The 23,438-nt window shown below is 41.7% G+C and overlaps 1 protein-coding gene across 6 annotated transcripts in view; it reads left to right on the top strand.

Moving 5' to 3' along the window:
- ACTN1 (actinin alpha 1) overlaps positions 1 to 23,438 on the top strand; it is a 112,336-nt gene that overhangs the window by 40,319 nt on the left and 48,579 nt on the right. For all 6 annotated transcript variants that reach the window (XM_044436932.1, XM_044436930.1, XM_044436933.1 and 3 more), the window contains exons 2-3: positions 18,452 to 18,566; positions 21,420 to 21,539. In XM_044436932.1, the coding sequence (XP_044292867.1) occupies positions 18,452 to 18,566; positions 21,420 to 21,539 (235 nt within the window). The remainder of the gene's footprint in view (positions 1 to 18,451; positions 18,567 to 21,419; positions 21,540 to 23,438) is intronic.

The following is a 23,438-nucleotide window of genomic DNA, read 5'->3' as shown; positions in this document are numbered from 1 at the left end:
ATCCTGTTCTGGACACAGGTAACTAAACTAGATTGGCTGCTATCCTCTTAGCTAGAATACTTGTACTGCCCCAGATGTATTTTATGTATCTTTCAAAGGCCTGTGGCAAGACAAGGCTCCCTGTTTCACAGGGCTCCTTCAGCTTTCCTTTTCTTTCTTCTCACAGCAGCTTAAATACTGTAGCACATCTTCCCCAGCTTGGCCCCATGCTGGCTGGGAATGAAGAGAGTGCAGTCCAACACTTTTGCAGGGCACTGCATCGCAAAAGGCCGTTGTTGCGCGCGCGTGCGCGCACACACACACACACACAGGCGCGCGCGCGGGGTGAGTGGGTTGCATCTCACAGAAGGAAGCGCAGACACCCCAACCACTCTTGAAAGGGGGATTGGATTGGTACCAATCATACCTTGTCCTGCTACAAGACTTATGATACAAGACTTTAAGACCTCTGTCCAAAACCGAAGGCAGCAGCCATTCCCAAAGCAAGAAGGGCTGTAATGGTTCATTTGCATGATCAACATGGAATTGCTTTGATTAACCCTCATATTGTGCCAAGCAAAGTATTGTTGTATTTTTAATTTATATGCACAACTAACAATTACATTTATCTAGGATTGAAGCTGTGCTTTAAAATAAAACTTGTTTGGGCAGAAAAACAAAACCTCATTAGGCTTCTTTAATAACAGGCCAGGTGGAAGTATTATTTTAAGATGGTGCATCCTACTTAAACTGGATAAATTGACTCCACTATCTCACTCTTGTATTAGAATATCTTACTTTCTGATTGCCTCCATTTTACCTTCACTGTCTTTCCTGAACTTCTAAGCAAGGATTTCTTATTGCTCATATGATATAATACCTATCATAGACAAAACCTACATAAATCAATGGGATGTATTGTTTACTCTAAATTGCCTTTGATAATCTCTATCTGCATGTTGTCCAGTTTTGAATTGAAATTTATACACACCTTTTCATTTGACTACTTTTGTTATCGTGACAGCTGTGCAGTTTGTTTTGTCATCACAGTTTGCCTCAATCTGCAGTACAGTGTATATTGTGGGTGTTGGTGGTGAATCCAGTGGATGTAATGAATATTTTGATCTGGGCTTCCTGAGGTGGACAGTGGTGCTGGGGTCCTGTGCAAACCATCTCCCATCACTTGCCATCACTAGGTAGAAACTGTAAGCACTCATGGGTCTTACGTGGAAAAAGCATAGCACTCATGTTGGCTGGACATCCAGAACATCCAGAGAAGTTATTAAAATTTTCACTTGGATTATTACATCAATGTTAATTTCTTGGATTGCTAGGAACAAGAGCAAATGTCTATGGAAAACAATTATTTTTAATTGGCTACAGCATTCATCAGGAATTCCAGCATAATATGGAAGAGGTAGAGGGTGGCTGACCCTTACAGCTCTTGAGGCTATAAATCTATTTTAGTATTTAGCATGGGGCTGAAATTCAGGTGCAGCCTCAACACCACATTCAAACTGGCTTGCACCTTCATCTACATTGTTTTTGAAGGCATGTAAATTATTTATATATTCTCTTGTAAACCACCCAGAGAGCTTCTGCTGTGGGCAGTATAGAAATGGAAGCAAAAATGACAAGGTTGGACCTTTCATCATGAGAAGGCACATCATGAGCAGACATGACTCACTGGAGAAGACAATCTTGCTGGGAAGAGCCAAAGGCAGAAGAAGAGGACGACCAGTTATGAAATGGTTCATTTCCAGAAAGGAAGCCACAGCCCAGCTGTCAAAGAGGACATTTTGGAGGACATTCATTCATAGGCTTACCATAAGTCAAAGACAACACGGCACATAGCAACAACAAATTACTATGCCTGTCTTCTCTCTGAAAACTTTTCTATCAGAAGCTTTTTCTACTTCACTGAAATGGTGCCATTCCATCTCCCCACTCATTATGCTTGTACGTGGCCACTTGTGGAGTTACATAGGTGAAAACAGACAAGCACCTGCTCCTAAAGATCATACAATCTAAAACAGACAAGAAGGAAAATGACAGGGTGAGGATGTGGGCCTCCTTTCAAACTGTCACCAAATGCCCAGCTATGGGGAGGAGGCGCTGTTGCCACTGGGCACGGCATCAGCTCAGCAAGGAGCATGGCTTGTTATCACTGCTCCCTCAATACCTGAAGGTTTTTGTTGTAAATCAAGCGAATAAGCCAAGTTTTGAGGAAGGGTTTGAATGAAGGGACAGAGGTAGCACCATGTACATGGAGAGGTGAGGTGGTAGCAAGAGAGAATGTGAACTGTTTTTTCAAATGTACCTTATTTGATCCAAAGTTTGCCCAAGTCAAAACTCAGTCCTGGATATCACTAGAACAGCTGTCCCCAATCTAGTGTTCTTCAGATCTTTCAGACTTCAACTTCTTCCACATCCTGGCAGCATGGCTAATAGTGATGAATTCTGGGAGTTGTAGTCCAAAGGATGTGGAAGGCAACAGTTTAGGGAATTTTCCACTGAAGCTCTAATTTTAAATGCTCAGAATTGCAATGTTTCAGTGCCTCTGCTCTTTTCTTATTGAGATGCATATGCACTAATTTATTCTGAGGTAAATAAATAGGGTTGGATTCAGAATAAGTTGAACGTAGCTCCCATTGAAATCCTGGACAGTCAGTTAAAACTTAACTAACTTGTGTTACTGAATTCAGTGAGATTCAGGTTCAATTTGGGTCTGGATCAAACTTATTGTCAGTTTAGCTACAAGTCTGGTAGCTTCTGACCACTGGCACATTCCAGGTCTCAGAGCTACTTTCAATTTTACATAGCAGCTGTGCTATTCTGGGGTTCCTTAGGCTGTAGTAAACAGATAAAGTGTGAAAGGGAGAGGTATGTCCCTAAGTTTATAATGGGTGTCTGACTGGCATTTATGGCCACACACTGTTGTGTTTACAGCTGCAAACTTTTGTGTAAATTGGCTGCAATGGCAGAAGGCTTTTCTCAGCCTTGCTACCTGAGTATCTTTTAAATAAGGTCAAAGAAAGCACTGCCTTTACTACTGATGATCTGTGGCTTATGCCACACTTTCTTTTCTCTTTATTTTTGTCCTGTTATCATCCTACTGTTCTGCCTTTTCAAATGGTGCCTGCCTGGTCGTGTTAGATGCCAAAAGACCTGTGGGTTGTAACACTTAGCATTTTGCAGATTGCTGCCTGTATTTCTGCTGTTTTCTCTAGCTTTAATAAAGTCTGTGATTATAATTTTAGCCACTGCTAACATTCATCCTTGCTAATATTCATAAACTTTCCTTGCTATGCTGTATGTTAAACTAATCTTTTAGCTGGAGAAAGTAGCACAGTATTGTTAATGCAGCCAAAGGGTTATGCCTGTCAGATCTGAAGCGGGCATGATCAGAAGTAAACAAAGGCTTCAAAGAAGCAAGGCATGGACTAGGAAGTCCAAAAGGCTTTGCATTTTCATGAAAACAGCACAAATGATGTTTTTAATTCAGTGCAGAAACTTTTCTGGAAGACTAGTATGGAAATGTTTTCTGGAGGGCTAGAAAAATCTTCTCCAACCTTCCGGAGCACTTCAGATGTTTTGGTAAGGAATTCCCATCATTCCTGTTACTAGCCATGCTGGCTGGGGCTGATAGGTGTTGAAGTTCATAACTTATGAAGGGCACCAAGCTACAGAAGGCTTTTTTACAAGACACCAGACCTTCCTGATGATCTCTGGTAATGCTTTTGTGTTTGTTTGCTGAGAGCAGCTTTTCCCAACCCAATGCTGTTTCAATGTGTTGGACTACAGTTTCCATCTTCCCAGCCAATGGCCATATTTGGAAATAATGGCAATAATGGCAGTTGTAGCATAATACTTCTGGAGGACACTAGATTGATAAAGACTGGCTTAGAAGAGAAAACAGAATAAAATCAATGCTGGTTTTGAAATTTTCTTCACTGATTTTATTCCTCATGAGGGTTCCTGATCGCATGAGGTTCTGTAATCATGTTATCTGATGCAGTTACAGTGATATTTCCTGCCAAAATAGGGAGGCCAGGAGTGGAGGGTGTGAGGCAGAACATACGAACTCAGTTCTCTCCACACTTAGAATTAACTCATCTTCAGTGAAGACCTGAAAAGGGAGGAAATTAGGCAAATAACTTCTGAATTGTCACAGTCTAACATCCAACCTAAGTGCACTTTACATGTGCATCTTTTCCTTGTGTATCCCTGGTTTTCTCTTGGGGCCTCTCAACCCACTGCAGCAGAATTTGGGGGTATGGTAGGCGATAGGATGAAGGGGAATTTTGATGGATACTGTTCATCTATTGGACACAATTGTATTCCTCCAGCGGATATTCTTTTTCTTGTGCTACAGTTCAGTTCTAGGCTACGATGCTGATCATGAGTGCAGTAGCTGTTCAGTTGTGAATATCCCAAAAATTTGGGGTGCCTGCTTTGCTATCCATATGCTTTCATCTTCCTCTTAATGGAGATGTTGGCCATTTTAGTTTCTCTATTCTTGAGGTGAAGGGATATCTCCTTGTCACATTCACAAGTGTGGGCAAATACTGTTCCTTATTGACCACTTGATGTGACCCACCAAATGAGGAATGATACTTTTGCACTGGAGCATGCTGTCAGCTGAAATATTCTTTCGTCTGTGTGCTTTTACCAACATTTACAGCATCATTCCTGCCTCACTTTATTGCCAACTTTATTGCTCCTCAGGAAACTATTTGCACTTGTATAGGTCACAGCTCTTGGAATAGCCTTTCACTTAATTATCCCTATTCAGTTTTGTTGAGTGATGGCAACCAGAATGTTGCATTCTCAAGAAATCTGCTGCTGCAAAAGTGTGATTCTAGGATTGCGTCCTAAAGTGCGTAGATTTTGGAAAAAGGAAAATGAACTCTAATGAATATAGAGAAAAAGACTGAAGTTAAAATTGCTGCTGCTCGCTATACTTAAAACATGGAGACCAATGTTTCTAGCCCTCTTAATTTTTTTAAAGGCTGCAAGTTGGTCTATAATATATTAGGAAGATAGACATACTAAAATTCAACACAAACACTTTCTGTTGTGTGTGCCCGTTTTCTGCCATGCAGATGGGGATAATCCTTTTCTGGAGTAAAAGCTGAATCACCGTGACTTAATCAAAAGTCTGCACAACTGGGAAAACAGCAGCGTTCTCTGTGCCATACATTATGCACGCCTGTTGAGCATGCTGACCAAGCCAGATTTTCAAAATTGGAAAAAAAATAAAGCAATGCTAAGTGTCCAAACCAGCTGTGCTTTGGAAAGTAGAGAGGCAATTGTATCCTTACCTCAGAAGAATTCTGCTCTCTGCTTGGCCACTCATTCTGTTGGGTATTTCTAGGAGTGCCTTCAACATGAGTGTGTGTGTGTGTGTGTGTGCGTGCACGCGCGCATGAATGCTTTTGGCTACCTTCTACAATGGTTCTTCCACTTAAAATGAAGTGAGTCATGTTTTCTCTCATTTTTCTGATTTTAAACATCCTCTGGTTCATTGGGGTAAACTTGAATTGAGTAAAGAGCATGGCTTCTCTGCCTTTGAAATGTGAAGAGCAAATATTATTCCAGGGTTTGGTTATAGCCTTACTAGTTGCTCCAGTCCTTGATTATAGCTATTCATTAACTTGTGTTTAACACACTTTTAAGCACTGACAGGCAACTGGGCTTCTGGTCACCACTGTAATGTTGTTACTGCCAGCTCCTAAGCGCATTGTATTTTATTGTGGTTTTGTAATTTTGTAATTTTAGACATGATTTAAACAGGATCATAGAATAGTTGGGACAGAAGGGGCCAAGAAGGCCACAGTTCTAATCACCTGCTGGTACAGGCCACCAGTTACGACATCCCAGTCAGATAAACGTCTAGCTTCTTCTTGAATGTCCCTAGTGTGGGAGAGCACATGATCTCTCTTGGCAACCGGTTCCATTGTTGTATTGCCGTGACAGTTAGGAAGTTCTTCCTTGCGTCTAGCCTGCACCTGGTGTACCGTAGTTTAAGTTTATTGTTCCGTGTCCTACACTCCGGACTGAGAGAGAGGAAGTCTTTTCCTCCTTCTTTGTGACAGCCTTTGAAGTATCTGTAGAATGCTAACATGTCACCTCATAATCTTCTTTTCTCAAGGCTGAAAAGGCCCAATTCTTTCAGCCTCTCATCGTAAGACTTATTTTCCAGGCCCTGTATCATCTTTGTTGGCCTCCTCAGAACCAGATCATCAGTATCCATTTTAAACCTGGGTGCCCAAACCTGAATGCTGTATTCCAGGTGAGGTCAGAGTAGTAAAGAATAGAGGGGAATGAGTACTTCCCTTTTTCTGGAAGTGATATGTCTCTTTATGCATCCCAAAATAGCATTTGCCTTTTTTGCAGCTGCATGACATTGCTGGCTCATATTTAGTTTGTTGTCTGCAACAACTCCAAGGTTTTTTTTAGTACTGTTGAACTAAGTATTCCCCATCTTGAATCAATGCAGTTGATCTCTTGGAAGGGCCATGTTTGGCTAAATGTGCCTCCCAGCAAATATCAGGGAAGTTGAAATTTCCCACAATGCCCACATTGTGTTTCATTGCAACACTGACTACTTGTTTTTCGAATATAATGTCCTCATTTTCTCTTTGATTTGGTAGGTGGCAGTAGATGCAGATGACTATGTTGCCTTTGTTTTTTGCCCCTCTTAAGTTGACCCAGATGCACTTGATGTTTATAATGTTCTTATACAAGTTGTTAGGCTGCCCTGGGTTCCTTGTAAGGGAGGGGGTTTTGTCTGGGAGATATTTTTAATCTTAATTTTTATTTTTATCAGAAATTTTCACCCATTTTTGCAAATCATGTTTCAGTATTTCATGAGCACTAAAAATATTTTGAGGCTGCATAAAGCTACCAAATGTCATCTGCTCAACTCAAATTTGCTTTGCGTTGTGCAAAATGCTTATTTAGGAACATTTTCACTGATCTCCAATCACTCTTAAAAACAAAACAAAACAAAAAACAAACTACAGAAATAAGATACTGTTCATAATAAAGACTTGCCCTTGTAATTCATAATTAGCTTAGAACAAGTAAGAAGCTTAGTGTATATCTTGTGTTGCCTAGACAGTTTTATACAGAAAACATAATTAACTTGAAAGCTGAAATAAATTAAGATATTTGCTAGCTACATTAATTTCTGTAACCATTTTACAAGATACTTGCCTCTGTGAAAAGGTTATGTGGTGGGTTTGCTAATTACCCTGAAGCAATGTCAAATGAATTCAGTAATACTTATTAAAATATTTAAGAATCCAATAAATCTGAGCCAGAAATGTGTGACCATAAACATAAAAAGGATCCACCAGATGTCCATCTAGGCCAGCATTCTGTTCATACAGTGGCCAACCAGCTGCCCACAGGAAAACCACAAGCAGGACATGTGCAACCGCACCTCCCCGTCCATGCTCCCCAGCAACTGCTGTGTCTCTAGACTTACTGCTTCTGATCTGGAGGTAGTGTATAGCTATGAGGACTAGCACTGATAGCCTTATCCTCCATGAATTTGTCCAATCTTCTTTTAAAGCCACTCTCTGATAAATGAAATACTATCCACATTCTCTTCTGTAGCAGGTGTAATATTTAGAAGTCCGTGTAGTATTTTCATTTTTTTGACCACCTTTGCCAGCAGAAGTACGCTAGATGGCCCATATTCAAGAGGGTGATACTGGTTTTGCATCCTCTATGTGTCCTTCATAATAAGCTTGACCAGCAACAAAGGTGGGAAGCAGCCGCATTTCCAGAATCACCCATACGGTGTGGCGTGCAGGATGCCATCGCATCCAGTCATAGCAGAAGTTGGTGGAGGCTTCCAGGCAGCCCTGAAATCCTTGCTGTGGATTGTGGGGTAGTTTGGAAGCCACGTCCACCACCCACTTTCTTTGGTTCAGATAATACAGCAACCTGTGCCTGGCATGGATAATAATGGAAATGAGGCAGTGCATGTGGATCCTGTCAGATCTCTGATATTGCTGCATGATGCTTCTCAATGGCTGCTTCTGGAAACATCCTCCTAAGATAAGCGGGACGATCATCTCTCTGTTATTCTTCTGTGGGAAGGCAAATGTATTTCATTTCAGGCCGGTCATTGGCATAAAGCCTGGTCTGTTGCTGAAGAGGAGTCCAATTGAGTAGTGCTGTTTATTTCTTCTAGTGCTGTTTTTCATTGTGCTTTTGATTTGCTTTGATGTTGTGTTTTAATTAAGGTTTTGTTTTTATATGGAGTTTATTGTTTTGAGTTCCATTTGGGGGGTGATTAATGAATGAATTAATTAAGAATTTCCGACCCAGCAAATAGGAAAGGTATGCAGCCCAGCTGGAGTTATGACTGGCAACAAATGGTATAAGAGATATAAAGAAGCATGCTGCATTATTAAGTGTTTGTGAATCCTCTCCCTCTGCACCAGCAAAATTTGATAAAATACTAGCATGCACACCACATTTTTCAACTGGTTTTGTCATTCTGAAGCAGTTCCAGCCCAGGTTTTATGCAAGGCTCAGTCTATCTATTACTTTTATGTTCTCAGGCAGCTATGTAAGATTTTAATAGGCCTTATTCTGTATATTTGTTTCTATGGAAGTCATACTAATAAAACCATGTTCTGCCCTAATTATGTTCTTTGATCAGCTTAATGAACAGGATGAAGCAGCATGAATGCTTTTTATGCATTTTCATCATATTGCATAGAAAAAATTCAAACTGTGGCCATTGCAGAAAATCATTTTGGGGGGGGGCAATTTTATCCAGTGACCTTTTAATAACTTCATAATAAAGACCATGGCAAAATTGTTATATGGGTTATAAATCTGGGAGAATTAGTGCAACTTACTGCATCTTTGTCATGGGGATAAGATGTGTGGGTTCTTTTGTGTACATAAGGAGCATGAAGAACACATCATAACTACATTTACTACTGGCAGTTCTTTATAAAATCCAGGGTTGCCTGAATGAAGCACTTCCAAAATCTATATAATATGTCAGGGACTGACGTTCACTTATCTGGAGGGAGGGAGCAGCTTAGTCCCCACAGAGCCTATGTAAACAGCAGCTGTGTGGAGAGATCAGCTAACAATTGAGTGTTCCAGAGTTTGGCTTATAATTAAAAGAGAATTCAGAGGTGTAAACATTAAATGGGCCATAATATAGAGAACTGAATGCTGGAATAACCAATCCTCTCCCTTGAATGGGAAGGCACTTTGGCAAGCCAAAAGCTAATAGAACTGTCAGGGGGCCAAGACTGGCCCATCCCAGTAGACAGCACTGGCGCCTGCTTAGGAAGGCAAAGTTCCAAGGCTCTTAGATATTCAGGAAACCTCTTTAAGGAGGTTCACTATTTCTCCTGCTTCCTCAGGGGAATTGTGCCTTTTCCAACTCCCTGGTTTTCCTGATTGAGGTTCCTTTTCCCTCCCTCTGCGGAAGTGAATGGCGCAAAAAGTTCATTTGTACAGAGCAGGGAGAACAGGTTGCAAATAAAAATATGAGAACCATCCAGGAGGAATTGCAGTTTGCACCCATCACCTGAATAAAATAAGCAGTGTTTGGTAGTTGCAGCTTATTTTCACCTTGGACAGCAAAATAATCTCATAGTGTGGAAAGCTATTTCAGTAATAAAATGGAAATCCTTTTGAATTACCTGGTAAGGAAAGATCAGCAGAACCCCTCTGTGAAAGTATGGCCGTCATATTACAGAAGTATGTTGTTTCTCCTTTGTTTGATTATCACACTAGGTTTATTTCAGCTGAATGGGTGTGTGGATATTCTCGGAACATCTCTCTATGTGCATTAAGTTGAAGCATGATCTAAATGAATAGCAAGGTAAATTAAACAGTTTGACAGTCCCTGAACCATCATGATCCGAGAAAACTAAAACTTCTGACTTCTATTTTCCAACAGTGATATCAATAAGAGGAGCTCTCATACTGGATCAAAGTGGAACATACTGTATATGTAAAAATCATAATCAAAATGTCTGTTATAAAGTACTTAAGCCAGCCTTCTCCAAGTTTGTGTCCTTCAGATGCCTTGCATTACCATTCTTATTGGAATTTTCTGCAGGTTTAGTCACTTCTTAAATACAGTCTCCTCTATTGCAAGTAGTCTTAGGCAGAAGTATTTCTTGCCCCTAGCGGCTGATATCCGTCAACACAAGAGCAATCATACTCTGGAGCCTACACAAGCAAATAATATGTAACGCCACTGAAGTATGGGCTCTTCCCATCCAATTGCTCTGCTTTGCCTGGTTTCCTCTGAGCTCCCTTTGAATCTATGGATGTGGAGACTGTCCTGCAGTGCATGTCCTGCCTTGATTGTAAAGCTGCCTCCACGGAAGCCCCACGTGAAGTGACACGAAGCTTGGGCTAAAAGGTAAACAGAGGGACTGCGGTGGAACTCAGGATATGAAGGAGGGAGCAAAAGAGCAGATGTAAAGGTCACTTACTACTGCATTGTCTCTTTGAAAACTATTAGGAGACCAGACTGTCTATTTGCTTTTTAAATATCTGGCAATTGTGTGATTGCGTTGTCGACATTTAGATTGCAGAAATTGCTGAAGGGCTCAAGTGAATTATGACTTTAATATCTTTTTTCTACAGCGGTTAGCACTTCAATTTTGCTTGCAACAGTGATAACTTGTTGGTTTAGTATGCAGTGAAAAAAATGCTGCAGCTTTTATGTAAAAAATAATGGTGGAAGGAACCCCCTAAGTCACAGAGACTGACCTCACCTTTCTTTTGTATTCAAAATATTGATGTAGAGGAGTTAGTTCTAAGGATATTACAGGAATAAAGACAGACATATGTGTGATCAGAAAATGAAATTGTCACCTGAAACAGCTACTGCATAACTTTGTCCATTTCAACATGAGGCATTCATTGTCCCCTTGCCATTTCCTATTCATGATTGTTTATGGGTTTACGTGGCATTATGAGCCCCAGTTTTGCTTCTAAGTCTAACCAGCACTTTCGTAAGGAGGTGGTGTTTTTGTTTTGTTTTGTTTTGTTCTTTTTTGTTTTGTTTTTAGGATGGGGCAGGGGGAGCAGGGAAAATGCAACATTTGTTATCTAGCAGAAAGTCAAGAAAAAAAACTATGTAGTGCTCAGATCTCAATTCTGTGACAAAACTGAAAGCAGATTAGCAGGCTTGTGTGGATAAGCTGTTTCTCTGTAATATCTAGTACAATTTAGATTGTACCCTTTGTCCTAAAATTATCCCTGCTAGTGGCAGCCAATGATGTGGGCTGGAGACAGAGATGGCTAAAAAAAAACAACAACACCTCAGATATTCTAAAGCCTACATTTATGATATCAGCAAAGAGAAATAGCTGGACAAATGAGCCAGGTTCTTTGTGACCAAGACAACATTCTGCTTACATTTCTGAAATAACAAGCCTGCTGTACTACATGGCAAACACCATTTGAAGCTAAGCTTGGGGCGGGGCAGGGGGGGATTCCAATTTGGGAGAGGGCTGGGAAGTGAGTTCCAGAACAAGCAGGACTAAGGGCATGGGGCAGGAACCAAAGCAAAATGGCAGCCAGATGCAGTTCTTACCCATTTTGATATTCTGTTCATTGTCATGAGTGTGTTGTCTCACACCCCAGCCCCAGTCTCCTTTCCAGTAAACCAAAATGAAAGTTCATAAAATACAGTTTGTTATTGCAGCTTACTAGATATTGCTGTGATGCAGGACATTTTCTGTGAGAGTTGTTAACAAGTTGTACAAATCAAAGTAATGATCCCTCTGATCTGTGGGAGTAGCTGCTACCCACATGAAGAGTAGATTCCAAACTGAAAGTGCCCCCTCTTCCCCTCCTTTTCTCAGAGTCTTGACTCCACATTCAGGATGGTTCATGCTGCATATAAGCCAAATGGCAGCAATGCCTGACACTGTATAATTGGTCCACCAATTTGGGCTGGCACTGCCTCACAATCTCTAAAATTCGCTTTCCTCCTCCCCTTTGTCCCCTGCTCTGTACCCAGATAGGTTTGTTCTCAGTCGCTGGCTAACTCATGCTTGCTTGTTAACCTCAGCTTTTCAGAGTCACCTGCCAGTTCCTCCTACCCTTCTACACTGTTGATCTCACATTCCGAATCTGAACTGTCTGGCTGGGAATACTGCCTTGTGAGGATGCTGGCCTCCATCTCCCCACTCCTTGCTAAGACCCAGTGCAAGCAGCTTCCTTGCCAGCAAAACACAACTCAGTTATGTGCTAGGTATTCCAGAGTGCCTTTTCTGAAGGAAGTTATGGAGAACAGCCTCAAGGAAGAAGGTGCCTTTCTGGTGGTGGCTACCTCACTGTGGAATGATCTTCCCAGTAGATCAGTCTGGTACCATCAGTGGCGTATTTGAAGCACCAGGTTAAGACATTCCCCTACTCCCAGGCATTTGACAACATATGTCAGGGTGTCTTTGTTATTTATTGGGTTCTGGTAGTTTTACCATTAAATGTTTTAAAATTGGTTTTAAGTGTTTTCTATTCTTCAATGTTAATTGTTTTATATTATGTTTTATCATGTTGTCCACTGCTTCAAGAGCTTTAGCTATAGGGTGCTATAGAAATGTATCAAATTGATGCTTGCATTTGAAAACAGGTATTTAAAACTTAAGGGCACAATCTTGTGCATGTTTAGGTAGGAAAAGTTCTACAACTTTCCCCAGCTAGCCATTTTTCTATCTAAATATGCAAAGGATTGTACCCTAAATGTCTTTAAGTATCCTTTTATTTCTGATTACTGATTAAAGACAACAGCAAAAGAAGCTGATCAAAGGATAGGGAAGCACAATGGGCTGGAGGCTCTCCATTCGTGAAGTGAGGAGGCCTTCCTGAGCAGTTTGTTATATGGCACAGAGGCATGCTTTTTTAAAAGAAAGAGAAAAAAAATAATTCTACTTACCCAGTAGAATCCCTTGGGCATGCCTAAAGTATTTGGAGGCTGGACAGTGAATTAAACTATGTAATTATAATTACATTGAATTATGTAAAGGAAAGAACCGGGAGAAATCTCACTTCTGAGGTGAGCATTCTAACTGTGCCATCATAGGCCCTGTATTATACTTAGCCCTGTGAGCGTCCTGTTGGATACAGAAATCGGTAAGTCATCACAGGTACCAAGTTCAAAAAGAACACCTACCAGTATTACACCGGTATCATCCACTGACCTCAACTCACCCTGGCTGCAAAGCAGCCCATAGGCCAGGGGTCCTCAACCTTTTTCAACAGGGGGCCAGTTGAAAGGTGGCGGCGGGTGTGGGCTGGTGAGGCAGCAGGCGCAGGGAGTCCAAAACCTCTGAGGCAGGCCGGATAAATGGGCATGGCGGACCAGATCCGGCTCATGGGCCGTAGTTTGAGGACCCATGCCATAGGCCATCATAGGAATACTGGAAAGAGAACATAGCGGGGCCCAGAAAGCCTTCAGCAGAAAAAACAGAAGGATTTCTTATGCAAAAGCCAAGTGTTCTGAGCCCGGTGCTGACCTAGGCAGGCCAGAGAGAGCTGAGGAAGGCCGTTCCTCACATGATGCCTGCTTGATACGGCTTTGTTGACTATCTAAGTTTCTGCTGGTAAAATTGAAGCACTTTGGCTTCAAACTTGTACATGATCTTTGTTATCTCCATTCATTTCTGATTGGCTACTATGCAGACGCTTTAACTTGGGAAGTACTTGGAACAATTAAGATTTCATTGCTTGACTATGAAATATCTATCCAGCTATCTATCTGTCATCTCTCTGCTGATACATTTAAAGCGACACTTGTTTTGTGAGAACGAAGGCTAGCTTGTCAGTTGGCAGGACAACGACTTTCCCAGAGGCAGAGACATGTTATGAATGGTCTCCTGTAATGCTTCTGACTATACGTTGTGGGGCCTTGAGGAGTTTGCTTTTTGATCTGGCTGAACTTCTTAAGAGTAGGTGGAGTAAAACATAGTTGGAGACTCATTACGCAACTGCAAAATGTTTCTCTTGTTCTGAAGCCTAACGGAGATAAGCTCTTGCTTCAGAGACACAATGTTCTTAAGCAGGATGCAGTGAAGTCTAATGAATATGATGGCAGGGTCCCATGACAGGTCTTGTTGCCATAGAGAGGGCAGCCCCCTTCAGTAGCTTTGCGGTTTTGCCAGTCTGGTTAAATAGCTGGTGTCCTATTTCACACTAAGACACACAAAGGTGGTAGAAGAAGGGAAAATACCCAGGGAGTTATGCAAGAAATCTCACTGGAAGGGCAATGGGCCATAGTGGTAAAACAGCATTTTCTCTATGGACCTCTCATGGTGCGTCACATAATTCTCACCAAACTAGTTTATATCTGTCTGGAGGACCACTAAGTTTAACATCTGGCTACATCCCCAAACTCTTCAATGATGATGTGGTTTACAAATCACACTAAGTCATGATGGGTTGTTATAATGAGTGGTTGCAGGATGCCTTACCATGACATGTGAATCGAAATCTGGTGTTTTTTCCCCCCATCATGCATTGTTGTTTTGCAAACAAGAGAACCCATGCCTTGTTGTAGGGTCATTTAGGGTGGTTTGTTGTGTTGTCTGAGCCAAGCAGGACAACTTTATCATGTGTTGTTGGGCATGGCTGGAGAACCACCTGGCAAAACTTCAAAACCACCTGCTGCTGCTCTGACTCTCCTAGTACTATCATTTTTATGCATCATTGCCGATGCCCTCAGCCTCAGGATGGAATTTTTAATTGTTTTTTCCTGAAGAAAGGATACTGAGAGCACCCCATATGCTTGTGCAATTGGTAGGTTGTTATTTTGGGCCCTGCGCAAGATGTCAGCTGCTAGGACTTTTGCGCAATTTTCCCATCATATTACTGTTCTGCGCAATTTTAGTGATCTGTTTCACTTGCCTATCTTGATGTTTGTGTATGTTTGCCAATTATCCCTACTTACGTCCCTTGAAATTTGCATGTTTAGTAAAGCTGCTCACTGCTCAGTAAACCTCAGGTATATCTGACATATAGCACTGGAGACCAGTGGGGGGAAGTGGCCAAAATGGAAAGAGTGGGAAGAGCCCCAAATGGCTGGCAGCTGCTGGAGAGATGAGGTGGGCATTAGCCCTTCAACAGAATGTGAAGCAGCCTTTTTTTTAAATAGAAAAGGTGTTTTGTAGGGAGGGAGTAGAGGATGAAATTGACGGGGACATTGACAAGGTAGGGGTATTCCCATGCGACTAAATCACAGACAGGCAGTCTTGCACATTTATTCAAGGCGCACACACACACACACATAAAGGAAATTTTAAAAAATGCAAACACATCCCAGCACTCATAAGGACTCATAAAGAAGGATATTGCAAGGGGGGAAATATGTAGCAGTAGCAGGCCGGCAGGCACACTTGTGGTCTTGCTCATTTGTTCAAGTCCTCAAAATAAAAAGTGTATAATGTTAAAAAGAGCTCTGAAACTTGAATCCCTCTGGCGATCTGAGGCAGGGTAGTGGGGTTTCTATCATGAGCCAGCAACCCTAGTAAACTAAATGCAGAAAAGGTGCTGTTATAGGGAAAAGGAATTGAGGATTTCTGTTACAGAGGCTCCTGGGATACATACTGGCTGTAGCTGGAAGACCGAGAGGGACTGTGAGAGACATAAGCCATGGCAAGCCATCAAGTGGGTGTTGATCTTTCGGGACTAATGGACAAGCCACTCAATCTAAGCTCCCTCTAGGCAAAGTCCAGCATGGTAACCACAACCCTGCCCTCTGACAGCTTCCTCCTCCATGACTGTCAACGGAACCAATAAACTAAGTAATACTATGTGCCACTGGTATTTGAGGGTGGGTGCATAGACACACGCACACAAGACATGGGCAACATGAGGCTTCTGCCAGTTTCCTACTATGGCCCCCACCACTCCCAAAATTCAGAGGGACCTCCCAAATTTATATGCTATTTATATGCAGACAAAATGATGTCTGGAACTGCTACGAAAAACCAAAATGGAGAGAATTAGCAGCTAATTTTGATCCTTTTGGCACTCTAGCCGCCATTCTGTTTTATTCCCCCTCCCCATTTACATCATGCACAGGGGATGGAAATGGTCCCCAACCTCTCAAAGTTGCCCATCCCTGTTACAGATGCACACAGCTGCCTGCATTTTGGATTCCCTTGGGGCATGGTTATGGGAAATTCCTGCCCTTCACCTTGTATTACTACACAAGTACTGCTTCTCCATCTTTCAAATTTTGTTCATTTTTATGGACTCACGAACATGCTTGTCTTTTCTATTCTACCCTTTGGAAATTTGTCATCACCAAAGCCTAATACTGAAGATAACTGTCTATTGATAAGAAGACAAATAAAAATAACATACAGATATTTTTATTGAAAAAAAAAACAGTAAACCTTCAATGTGTGTTTTGAGTCACAGATAATCTGTCATCAGAGGAACTACATATATTTGGGAAGTGCAGTGGTGAATCAAGAGTGTAAAAAGCAAAACAAAACATGCTGCTGCTTTCAGATTTTGGCACATGTCCGGGTGATGAATGCCAGCTTCAGAAAATGTTAAATCTGTCTTCTCCCTTGATGACAAGTTTGCCAACATGGGGTGATGCTTGAATGGGACTTCCCCTCTCCATTGTAGGAAAAGTACATATTGACAAGTGTCTTTTACATCCTTACACTACTTTTATACTTTTATTTTCATTACAATCTTGTGAGGCGGGTGAAATTGGAAGATTGCTTTGTGTCTGAGCCAGGTTTCATAGAGTTCCTGTTGTTTCTGGAAACCTGCTGTCTGCTTCCAAGAATCTCAGGAAACATAGGTGTTCATATTCCTCATCACCACTTTTCATCCCTGTATGTGTTTTTAAAGGAAGTGAATTTGGCATCTTTCATCAGGCTTTTCTCTTGCAAAACACATACACAAATACATATTCCTTCCCACAGAAGGCATTGGAACCCATACCAATTTCCTTCTGCTGCTGGCTTTAGCTAGCTGTGATATAGTTGCGGGGGGGGGGGGATGTTGGTAATCTTTTTAGAAAGGATATTGTAGAAGACTTTGGTGAATAAAGAGGATGATCTGTAATTCCACATGAAGCCAGACTTCTAAATACCATTGCAGTCAGGAGAAATGTACTGCCAGAAGCAGAGCTACATGTTTGGCATGTGAAATATGGCTGGCACTGAATTTGGGCTTCTGTTTAACCTCTGTTTTAAAGATATTTTCAATTCCTGCTTCATTTTCCAGAGTATCATAAAATGCTGTACAATTGGAGAAATTGGCTCATACAGTTTAACCTCAGTTAAATGTATGAGAACAAAAATAAGCAATACCTGGGGGTCATTCACTGAACTTCAAGCTTGTATAAGAGCCAGTGTAGTGTGGTGGTCCGAATGTTGGACTGGGGACCTGGGTGATCCAGGATCTAGTCCCTACTTGGCCATGAAGCTCACTGGGTGACTTTGGGCCAGTTGCAGGCCCTCAGCACAACCTACACCACAGGGTTGTTGTGAGGGCAAAATGGAGCTATGTAATTTGCCTTAGGTTTCTTACAAGAGCAAAAAAGTGTGATATAATTGTGATATAGTCAGCAGCAGCAGCAGCATCTGTATGGCGCTATTATTCACAATGCATAGCTATATGGAAGAATGTATAAATGATCTGAGTAAATGAAGTCATAGAGTTAAGCAGAGGAGTCACATATAGTAATAGTAGACAGCTTCATTGGACAGAAAAGCTCTCCCAGCCTAAGATGGATCAGAGAGTGAGGGAAGGCAAAAGGAGGTTTCCAAAATCTGCCACTAAATATATGCAGATTACGTCATGACTGCAGAGTCTAAGATTAATTGTATACAAGTATGAAAAGGGCAATGACTCCTGCCCTTTCTAAAAGATAGCAATGCAGTGTAAATGTGAAGATGAATCTGGTGCTTATAATTAAGCAGGATGTGAGCATGTGTTCTATGCTTTGACATTATTGACAAGTTAATTAAATGGACAAATGGTGCCAGTCAAGCAACTGACTGTTATAAAAGAAAATTCTGTTTCCATGAGTGGTATGTTTCTTTCTTTTATAGCAAAACCATTTAAGCATTTTATTTATGTATAGCACAGTTTTATGTATAGGCTATTATGGTACTTTAAAGATTGTATCTAGGTTACATTTGAATCCATGGAGTACTTTCCAGCTGAGTGGCCAGTTGACACAAGAATCTATCCTTGCAGCACCAATGCTCACTAGTGTAAATGGAATAGCCTTTTTCTTCTGGGGACTTTGTCTGGGGAATTTTTCTTCAGAACTAGTGCACAAAAGAATGGATAATTCTAATTATACCTTGGTACTAATTCAGTAAATTATAGCATCGAGCTTTTGAGATATTACAGATTTTTTTTCCCCAGCAGTGTTGCAAGTTTTCTTAGCTGATGAGTGTTATTCATTACTTCTGCCTTCATCTCTTTCCAGACATTTACAGCCTGGTGTAACTCTCACCTCCGCAAGGCTGGCACACAAATTGAGAACATAGAAGAAGATTTCAGGGATGGCCTTAAACTTATGTTACTCCTGGAAGTCATATCAGGTAAGTCAATCATTGATTAAATGCCTTAGGGAATTCTCTCCAACCAAGAGAGTGGCAGAGGTACAGGAAGAGTCTAAATTTCCCCAGTGGGAATGAAGAGAATGGAATGTGGTGGCACAGTGGGTTAAGCTGCTGAGCTGCTGGGCTGGTTGGTTGAAAGGTTGACAGTTCGAATCCACAGACGGAGTGAGCTCCTGTGCTTCATCCCAGCTCCTGCCAACCTTGCAGTTCGAAAGCATACATACAAATGCAAGTAGATAAAAAGGTACCAATTCAGTGGGAAGGTAACAGCGTTCCGTGCACTTCAGTGTTTAGTCATGCTGGTCACAGGACCACGGAAACTGTCTACAGACCAACACTGGCTCCCTCGGCTAAGAAAAGGAGCTTAACACCACCCCCTAGAGTCAGACATGACTGGACTTTAATGTCATGGGGAAACCTTTACCTTTACCTTAGTGAAGAGAAAGCATCCTAGAGTACTGTTCAAAATTTGTAAATAACCTCTTGGAGCAAGCAACCTTCACAATGCAAAAAGTAGGAGTCCATTGCCATGCCATTAATTAACAAAAAAGTGGAGTAGCCCTAGTTTACACAACACAACACCCTACTGTGGCTTAATTTACCTGGGCACCATGAGTGTGATTTTTGCATTGTGTCTGTAGATATCTGGCTTGCTGCAGCCTATTATGTAGTGTGAGCTCTGGTGACAAGAAGAGGGCTAGACAACGCTCAAATAACCCTAGAGCAAGCAGTGGGTTATTTGAAAGTTTGCATAACACAACAAGCCATGGCAACTCCCAGCCACGGCTTACATACTCAGATTGGCAGCTGACATATACCATGACAACCTGAAGGTTAATTGGCTTGTCATCATGTGCAAACTGGCCCTATATTAACAGAAGAAGCAGATGCGATGTAGAGTTGCACCTTTCCACATTGTACCCACCACCAGTAGTGTCAGCACTACTTTTCCAGTCAAACTAGTCACAGACTCAATGAAAAATCAAGAGAGGAGCCTGCCTCCTTCTCCTCTGCCAAGTTCTCTTAGGTTGCCCCTCTAATACTTTACTATATTATTATTATTAATTTTAGTTCTACACTGCCTAATATTCCCCTGGGGCTTCCCTGGTGTGCCTGTGTTTGGATTTGCTCGTTTGCACTTCAGAAACAAAAAGCTTTGGGCAAACAAAGAATGTTCCTTCTTCACATGCTGATTCAAATAGTTCAGGGTTCAAAATACTGCAGAATTTGGAAGCCAAGAACTGAGAGGTCTCCATTCGGTGGCTTTCTTTGATGCCTGCCAGGAACCAGCTGAGTTGAGTCCCTTGTGTTGTTTATTTTTGCCTTGTTTATCTGGTTAGTGAAGTACTCACTCATGCATGTGGAAGAAGAGGAAAGCCAAAAGGAAGCAGTGTACAGGCCACGATAGGAGGGGCACAAGTGACTGGGAGGGTGGTGGAGGGGGACCCTCCTTGTTTCAGTTTAAAGGGCATTGGCCTGTGCCCACCCTACACATATTCCTTAGTGTTGAATTGTCTCCTCTCTCCCTTCATCTCACCTTATTTATTTGTCACTTTCAGTATGCCATTTTTTGGAGCCTTTACAGAGGGCAGCCAGCATTCTTTAGGAAAGTCCCTTGCTACATGTTTGGCACTGTTAAATCATGTAAGCAGGGCCATGGCATTCTCAGTCTCTTCAAGGGCACAAAGACTCCTCTTGTCTCTGCAGAAGCAGCAGCCTAGAAACCCCTTCTTTGCTGTATCGCAATATGGGGCCACACATGTCCCCTTGGCATGTGCCTGTGGTCCCTTTTGGAGAGTGTGGGACAAGTGCCACTTTGTCGTGGCATCGTGGGATGAAAAATACCATGACCGCAGTGGGAGAGTCAATACAGTCTTGTCAGAAGTAAATGGGCCTGTTGTTCTGCCTCTCTCAACTTCTGTTTCGGTTGCTTTTGGCAGCAGTTCAAAGTAAACGCTTACTATAAAGGCTGGTCCTTCAGTGTTTTGAAGTTAAAGGCTAAGTAAGAGAAGGAAAGCAGGGGTCATTGTGGACCCAGGCCCTTACAACACAAATGGCTCTAGTGCACTGGACCTCATGTGCCTCCCTCCCCCACAACTCCAGAATACGCACTTATACAATTTGACGGCATTTTTACTGGTGGCCGCTTTTCTTGAGGCATGCTCCTCTGTATGTAGAATGGAAATGCATGCACGCTTCCTGCAAAAAAACCTGTGGGAAGCAGCCCTCAGTGCTGCGGTACACCAGTGTTAACCCCACTCTCCTGCTGTTGATGAGAAGTAGGCTCTGTATATCACCAAAATGCGGACGATCCAGGGCAGGGCAGTTTTCAAGCACTTCTCTCAGTCTTGGCAGGGTTCCTACAAATGCTGCTCACAAGAAAGTCACACATTTACTTGTTAACCCAGAGATTATGAAAAAGCATGTGATACAGCCCTTCTGGAACTGTATGTCTTCAGAATACAAGTGTTGAGTAGTATATACTTCCTGATTCAAAAGGCCCTGCTTGTGGAAAGGTACCATGTCAGGATGAAGATTTTAACTTAGCCTTCTCCCTGATGTGCTGCTTTAGAAATTGTAGAGACACTGTTATGTGGGGAAGTATTCAAATGTTCATTTCTCCCAGTTGCATTCTGAAATAGGTTAGCATCAGGTGTGCATAAAATCTCAAATGTGAACAAAACTCTACAATTAGAAGTTGTAATTTTGTTACAAACTATAAAGCTATGAATTTGCTAAACATTCTCTTTTAGGTTGTATAAATGCTGTTTACTGAGCTGGAATAAGGACGTCCACTGGAAAAGAGATAAACTTTTTTCTCTTTCTGACTAGGTGAACGTTTGGCTAAACCAGAAAGAGGCAAAATGCGAGTACACAAAATCTCAAATGTGAATAAAGCCCTGGATTTCATTGCTAGCAAAGGAGTCAAGCTGGTGTCCATTGGAGCAGAAGGTAAGCAGCACTCAGCTCCAGTGGGGACCCAGAAGTGGTGCAGGGCTATGGATCAGGGACTGACTCTCTTTTTCATTGCAAGGAGACAGTTGCCATTCATCTCTGAGATGGTGACTTGCATGGAATCCTACCTTGTGGGCAAGTTTAACACAAGCACAATTTTTAAAGCTTTGCCAGGGACACTGTGGCAAATCATGTTGCATATTGAGACAATTAGTAAGTCTTGGTTCTTCCAGCATTTCCCAGGTGTAGTTTCTAACCAAGTCCAAAAAAGATTGTGGTACAGTGTACCACCTGTAAATCTTCTAATTTGTATCCCCATGAAATATAAGGACTAGAAACTTGTAGAGCAAAGGGTTAAACTATCTGGATTGACTGGAACTGATGTTGTGTGCTTCAGCAACAGATGTGATCTTGCCATGTTCCTTCTGCAGTTTACACACTCTTCCTGGATAATGGGTTTGCATGACTATCCTTGCACTGTTGCGGGACAGGAAGAGCTTCTCATGACTCTGTCCCTTTTACAAAAGGAATTGCTTAGGTTAGGCTATAATCCACTAATTCAGGAACATGGTGAACCAAAACTGCATCTTGGATCTTGGCATAGGTACCATGTGGTTCTCCAAATGATAAATGTAGTTGGAAGTGTTAACAACACATGTGATTTTAAGCTCGCACTGTTTTTTTTTAAATAAGTTTTATTGTTATTTTCTACTAACTAACAAAAAGAAACTAAAAAACATCAATCATCAAAAGTGTCAGACCTACTGGGTCAGTCCCCCCATACTTTTTCTTTTTATAGTAATCCATAAACATATTTAAGTCTGTGCGTAGTCCCATTTCTCTAGCCAATAATACAAGGAGTTCCAGGTTTGATAGAAGTCAATATCCCTTTTCTCCTTCAGGGACAAAGTCAATCTGTCCATTTTGGCACAGTCCAAAATCTTTTTTAGAATCAGTTTGTCGGTAGGTGGTTCTTCACTCCTCCTTAAGCTTACACTGTTGTTAACATAAGTGTCTCTGAGTCTTTATGGAATGGGCCAGTGTGTAAGAATACGGAGTTAACTAAAGGATAAGATAAAGGTGTGTTATGTCTTTGTTGGGGGCGGGGATTGTTGTACATTATTCCTTAATATCAGCATGAGGTGTAACAAGTGTGGGCTGTAACCAGGTCCACATGTTTCATAACTATGTTTTATTTCGTCCAACTCAATACTATATACATAGAACAGAATTTTTGGTTAATGTACAAATAAATGTTGGTATTGCTTGTGGTTTCTTGTTCTCCTCCACTGGAAGCATTTTATTTTGTATTAAAATTATATCACTGAATTCAAGTGGGTATCTGTGATTGACTGACAGCTCTCTGGTACAATGATTGCCCTATGAAAACGATTTCCAGACCATGAATTTTAATGGACTCAGATTAAGATGTTAAAAAGCTGTAAGCTAGAAAATAAAAATCAATGAGGCAGGCAGAATGATGTTAATGTGACTCAGGAAGATAAGCCACATCAAGCAGGTAGGTTTCAAGAAGAGAAAAAGCTTGGGTTAGTAGAAAAGGGTTTTAGCAATTATTTTAAGGAATACCCTTAGCACTAGATCTTGTCACTCACCTATTGAAAGGTTATAGTTCCCCACTACTGTTTGATTGTCGTCTTGGCTCCAGAACCTCCATAACTTCAGTTGGTTCAAAATAGAGCTGCCAGGCTGCTGACGGGGACTGGGCGTTATGGTCACATGACTCCAGTTCTCCATCAGCTTCACTGGCTTCCCATTGAAGTCCGGGCCCAATTCAAGGTGTTGGTGATGACCTATAAAGCCCTAAACGGCTTGGGTCCTGGTTACCTGAAGGAGCGCTTACGTCCATATATGCCCAGCCGCCCCTTGAGATCAGCA

Source organism: Varanus komodoensis, unplaced genomic scaffold (assembly GCF_004798865.1).
Source record: "Varanus komodoensis strain SLA01 unplaced genomic scaffold, ASM479886v1 scaffold3, whole genome shotgun sequence".
Lineage (NCBI taxonomy): Eukaryota > Metazoa > Chordata > Lepidosauria > Squamata > Varanidae > Varanus > Varanus komodoensis.
Note: the sequence above shows the minus strand (reverse complement) of the source record. Positions and strands in the feature narration are given on the sequence as shown.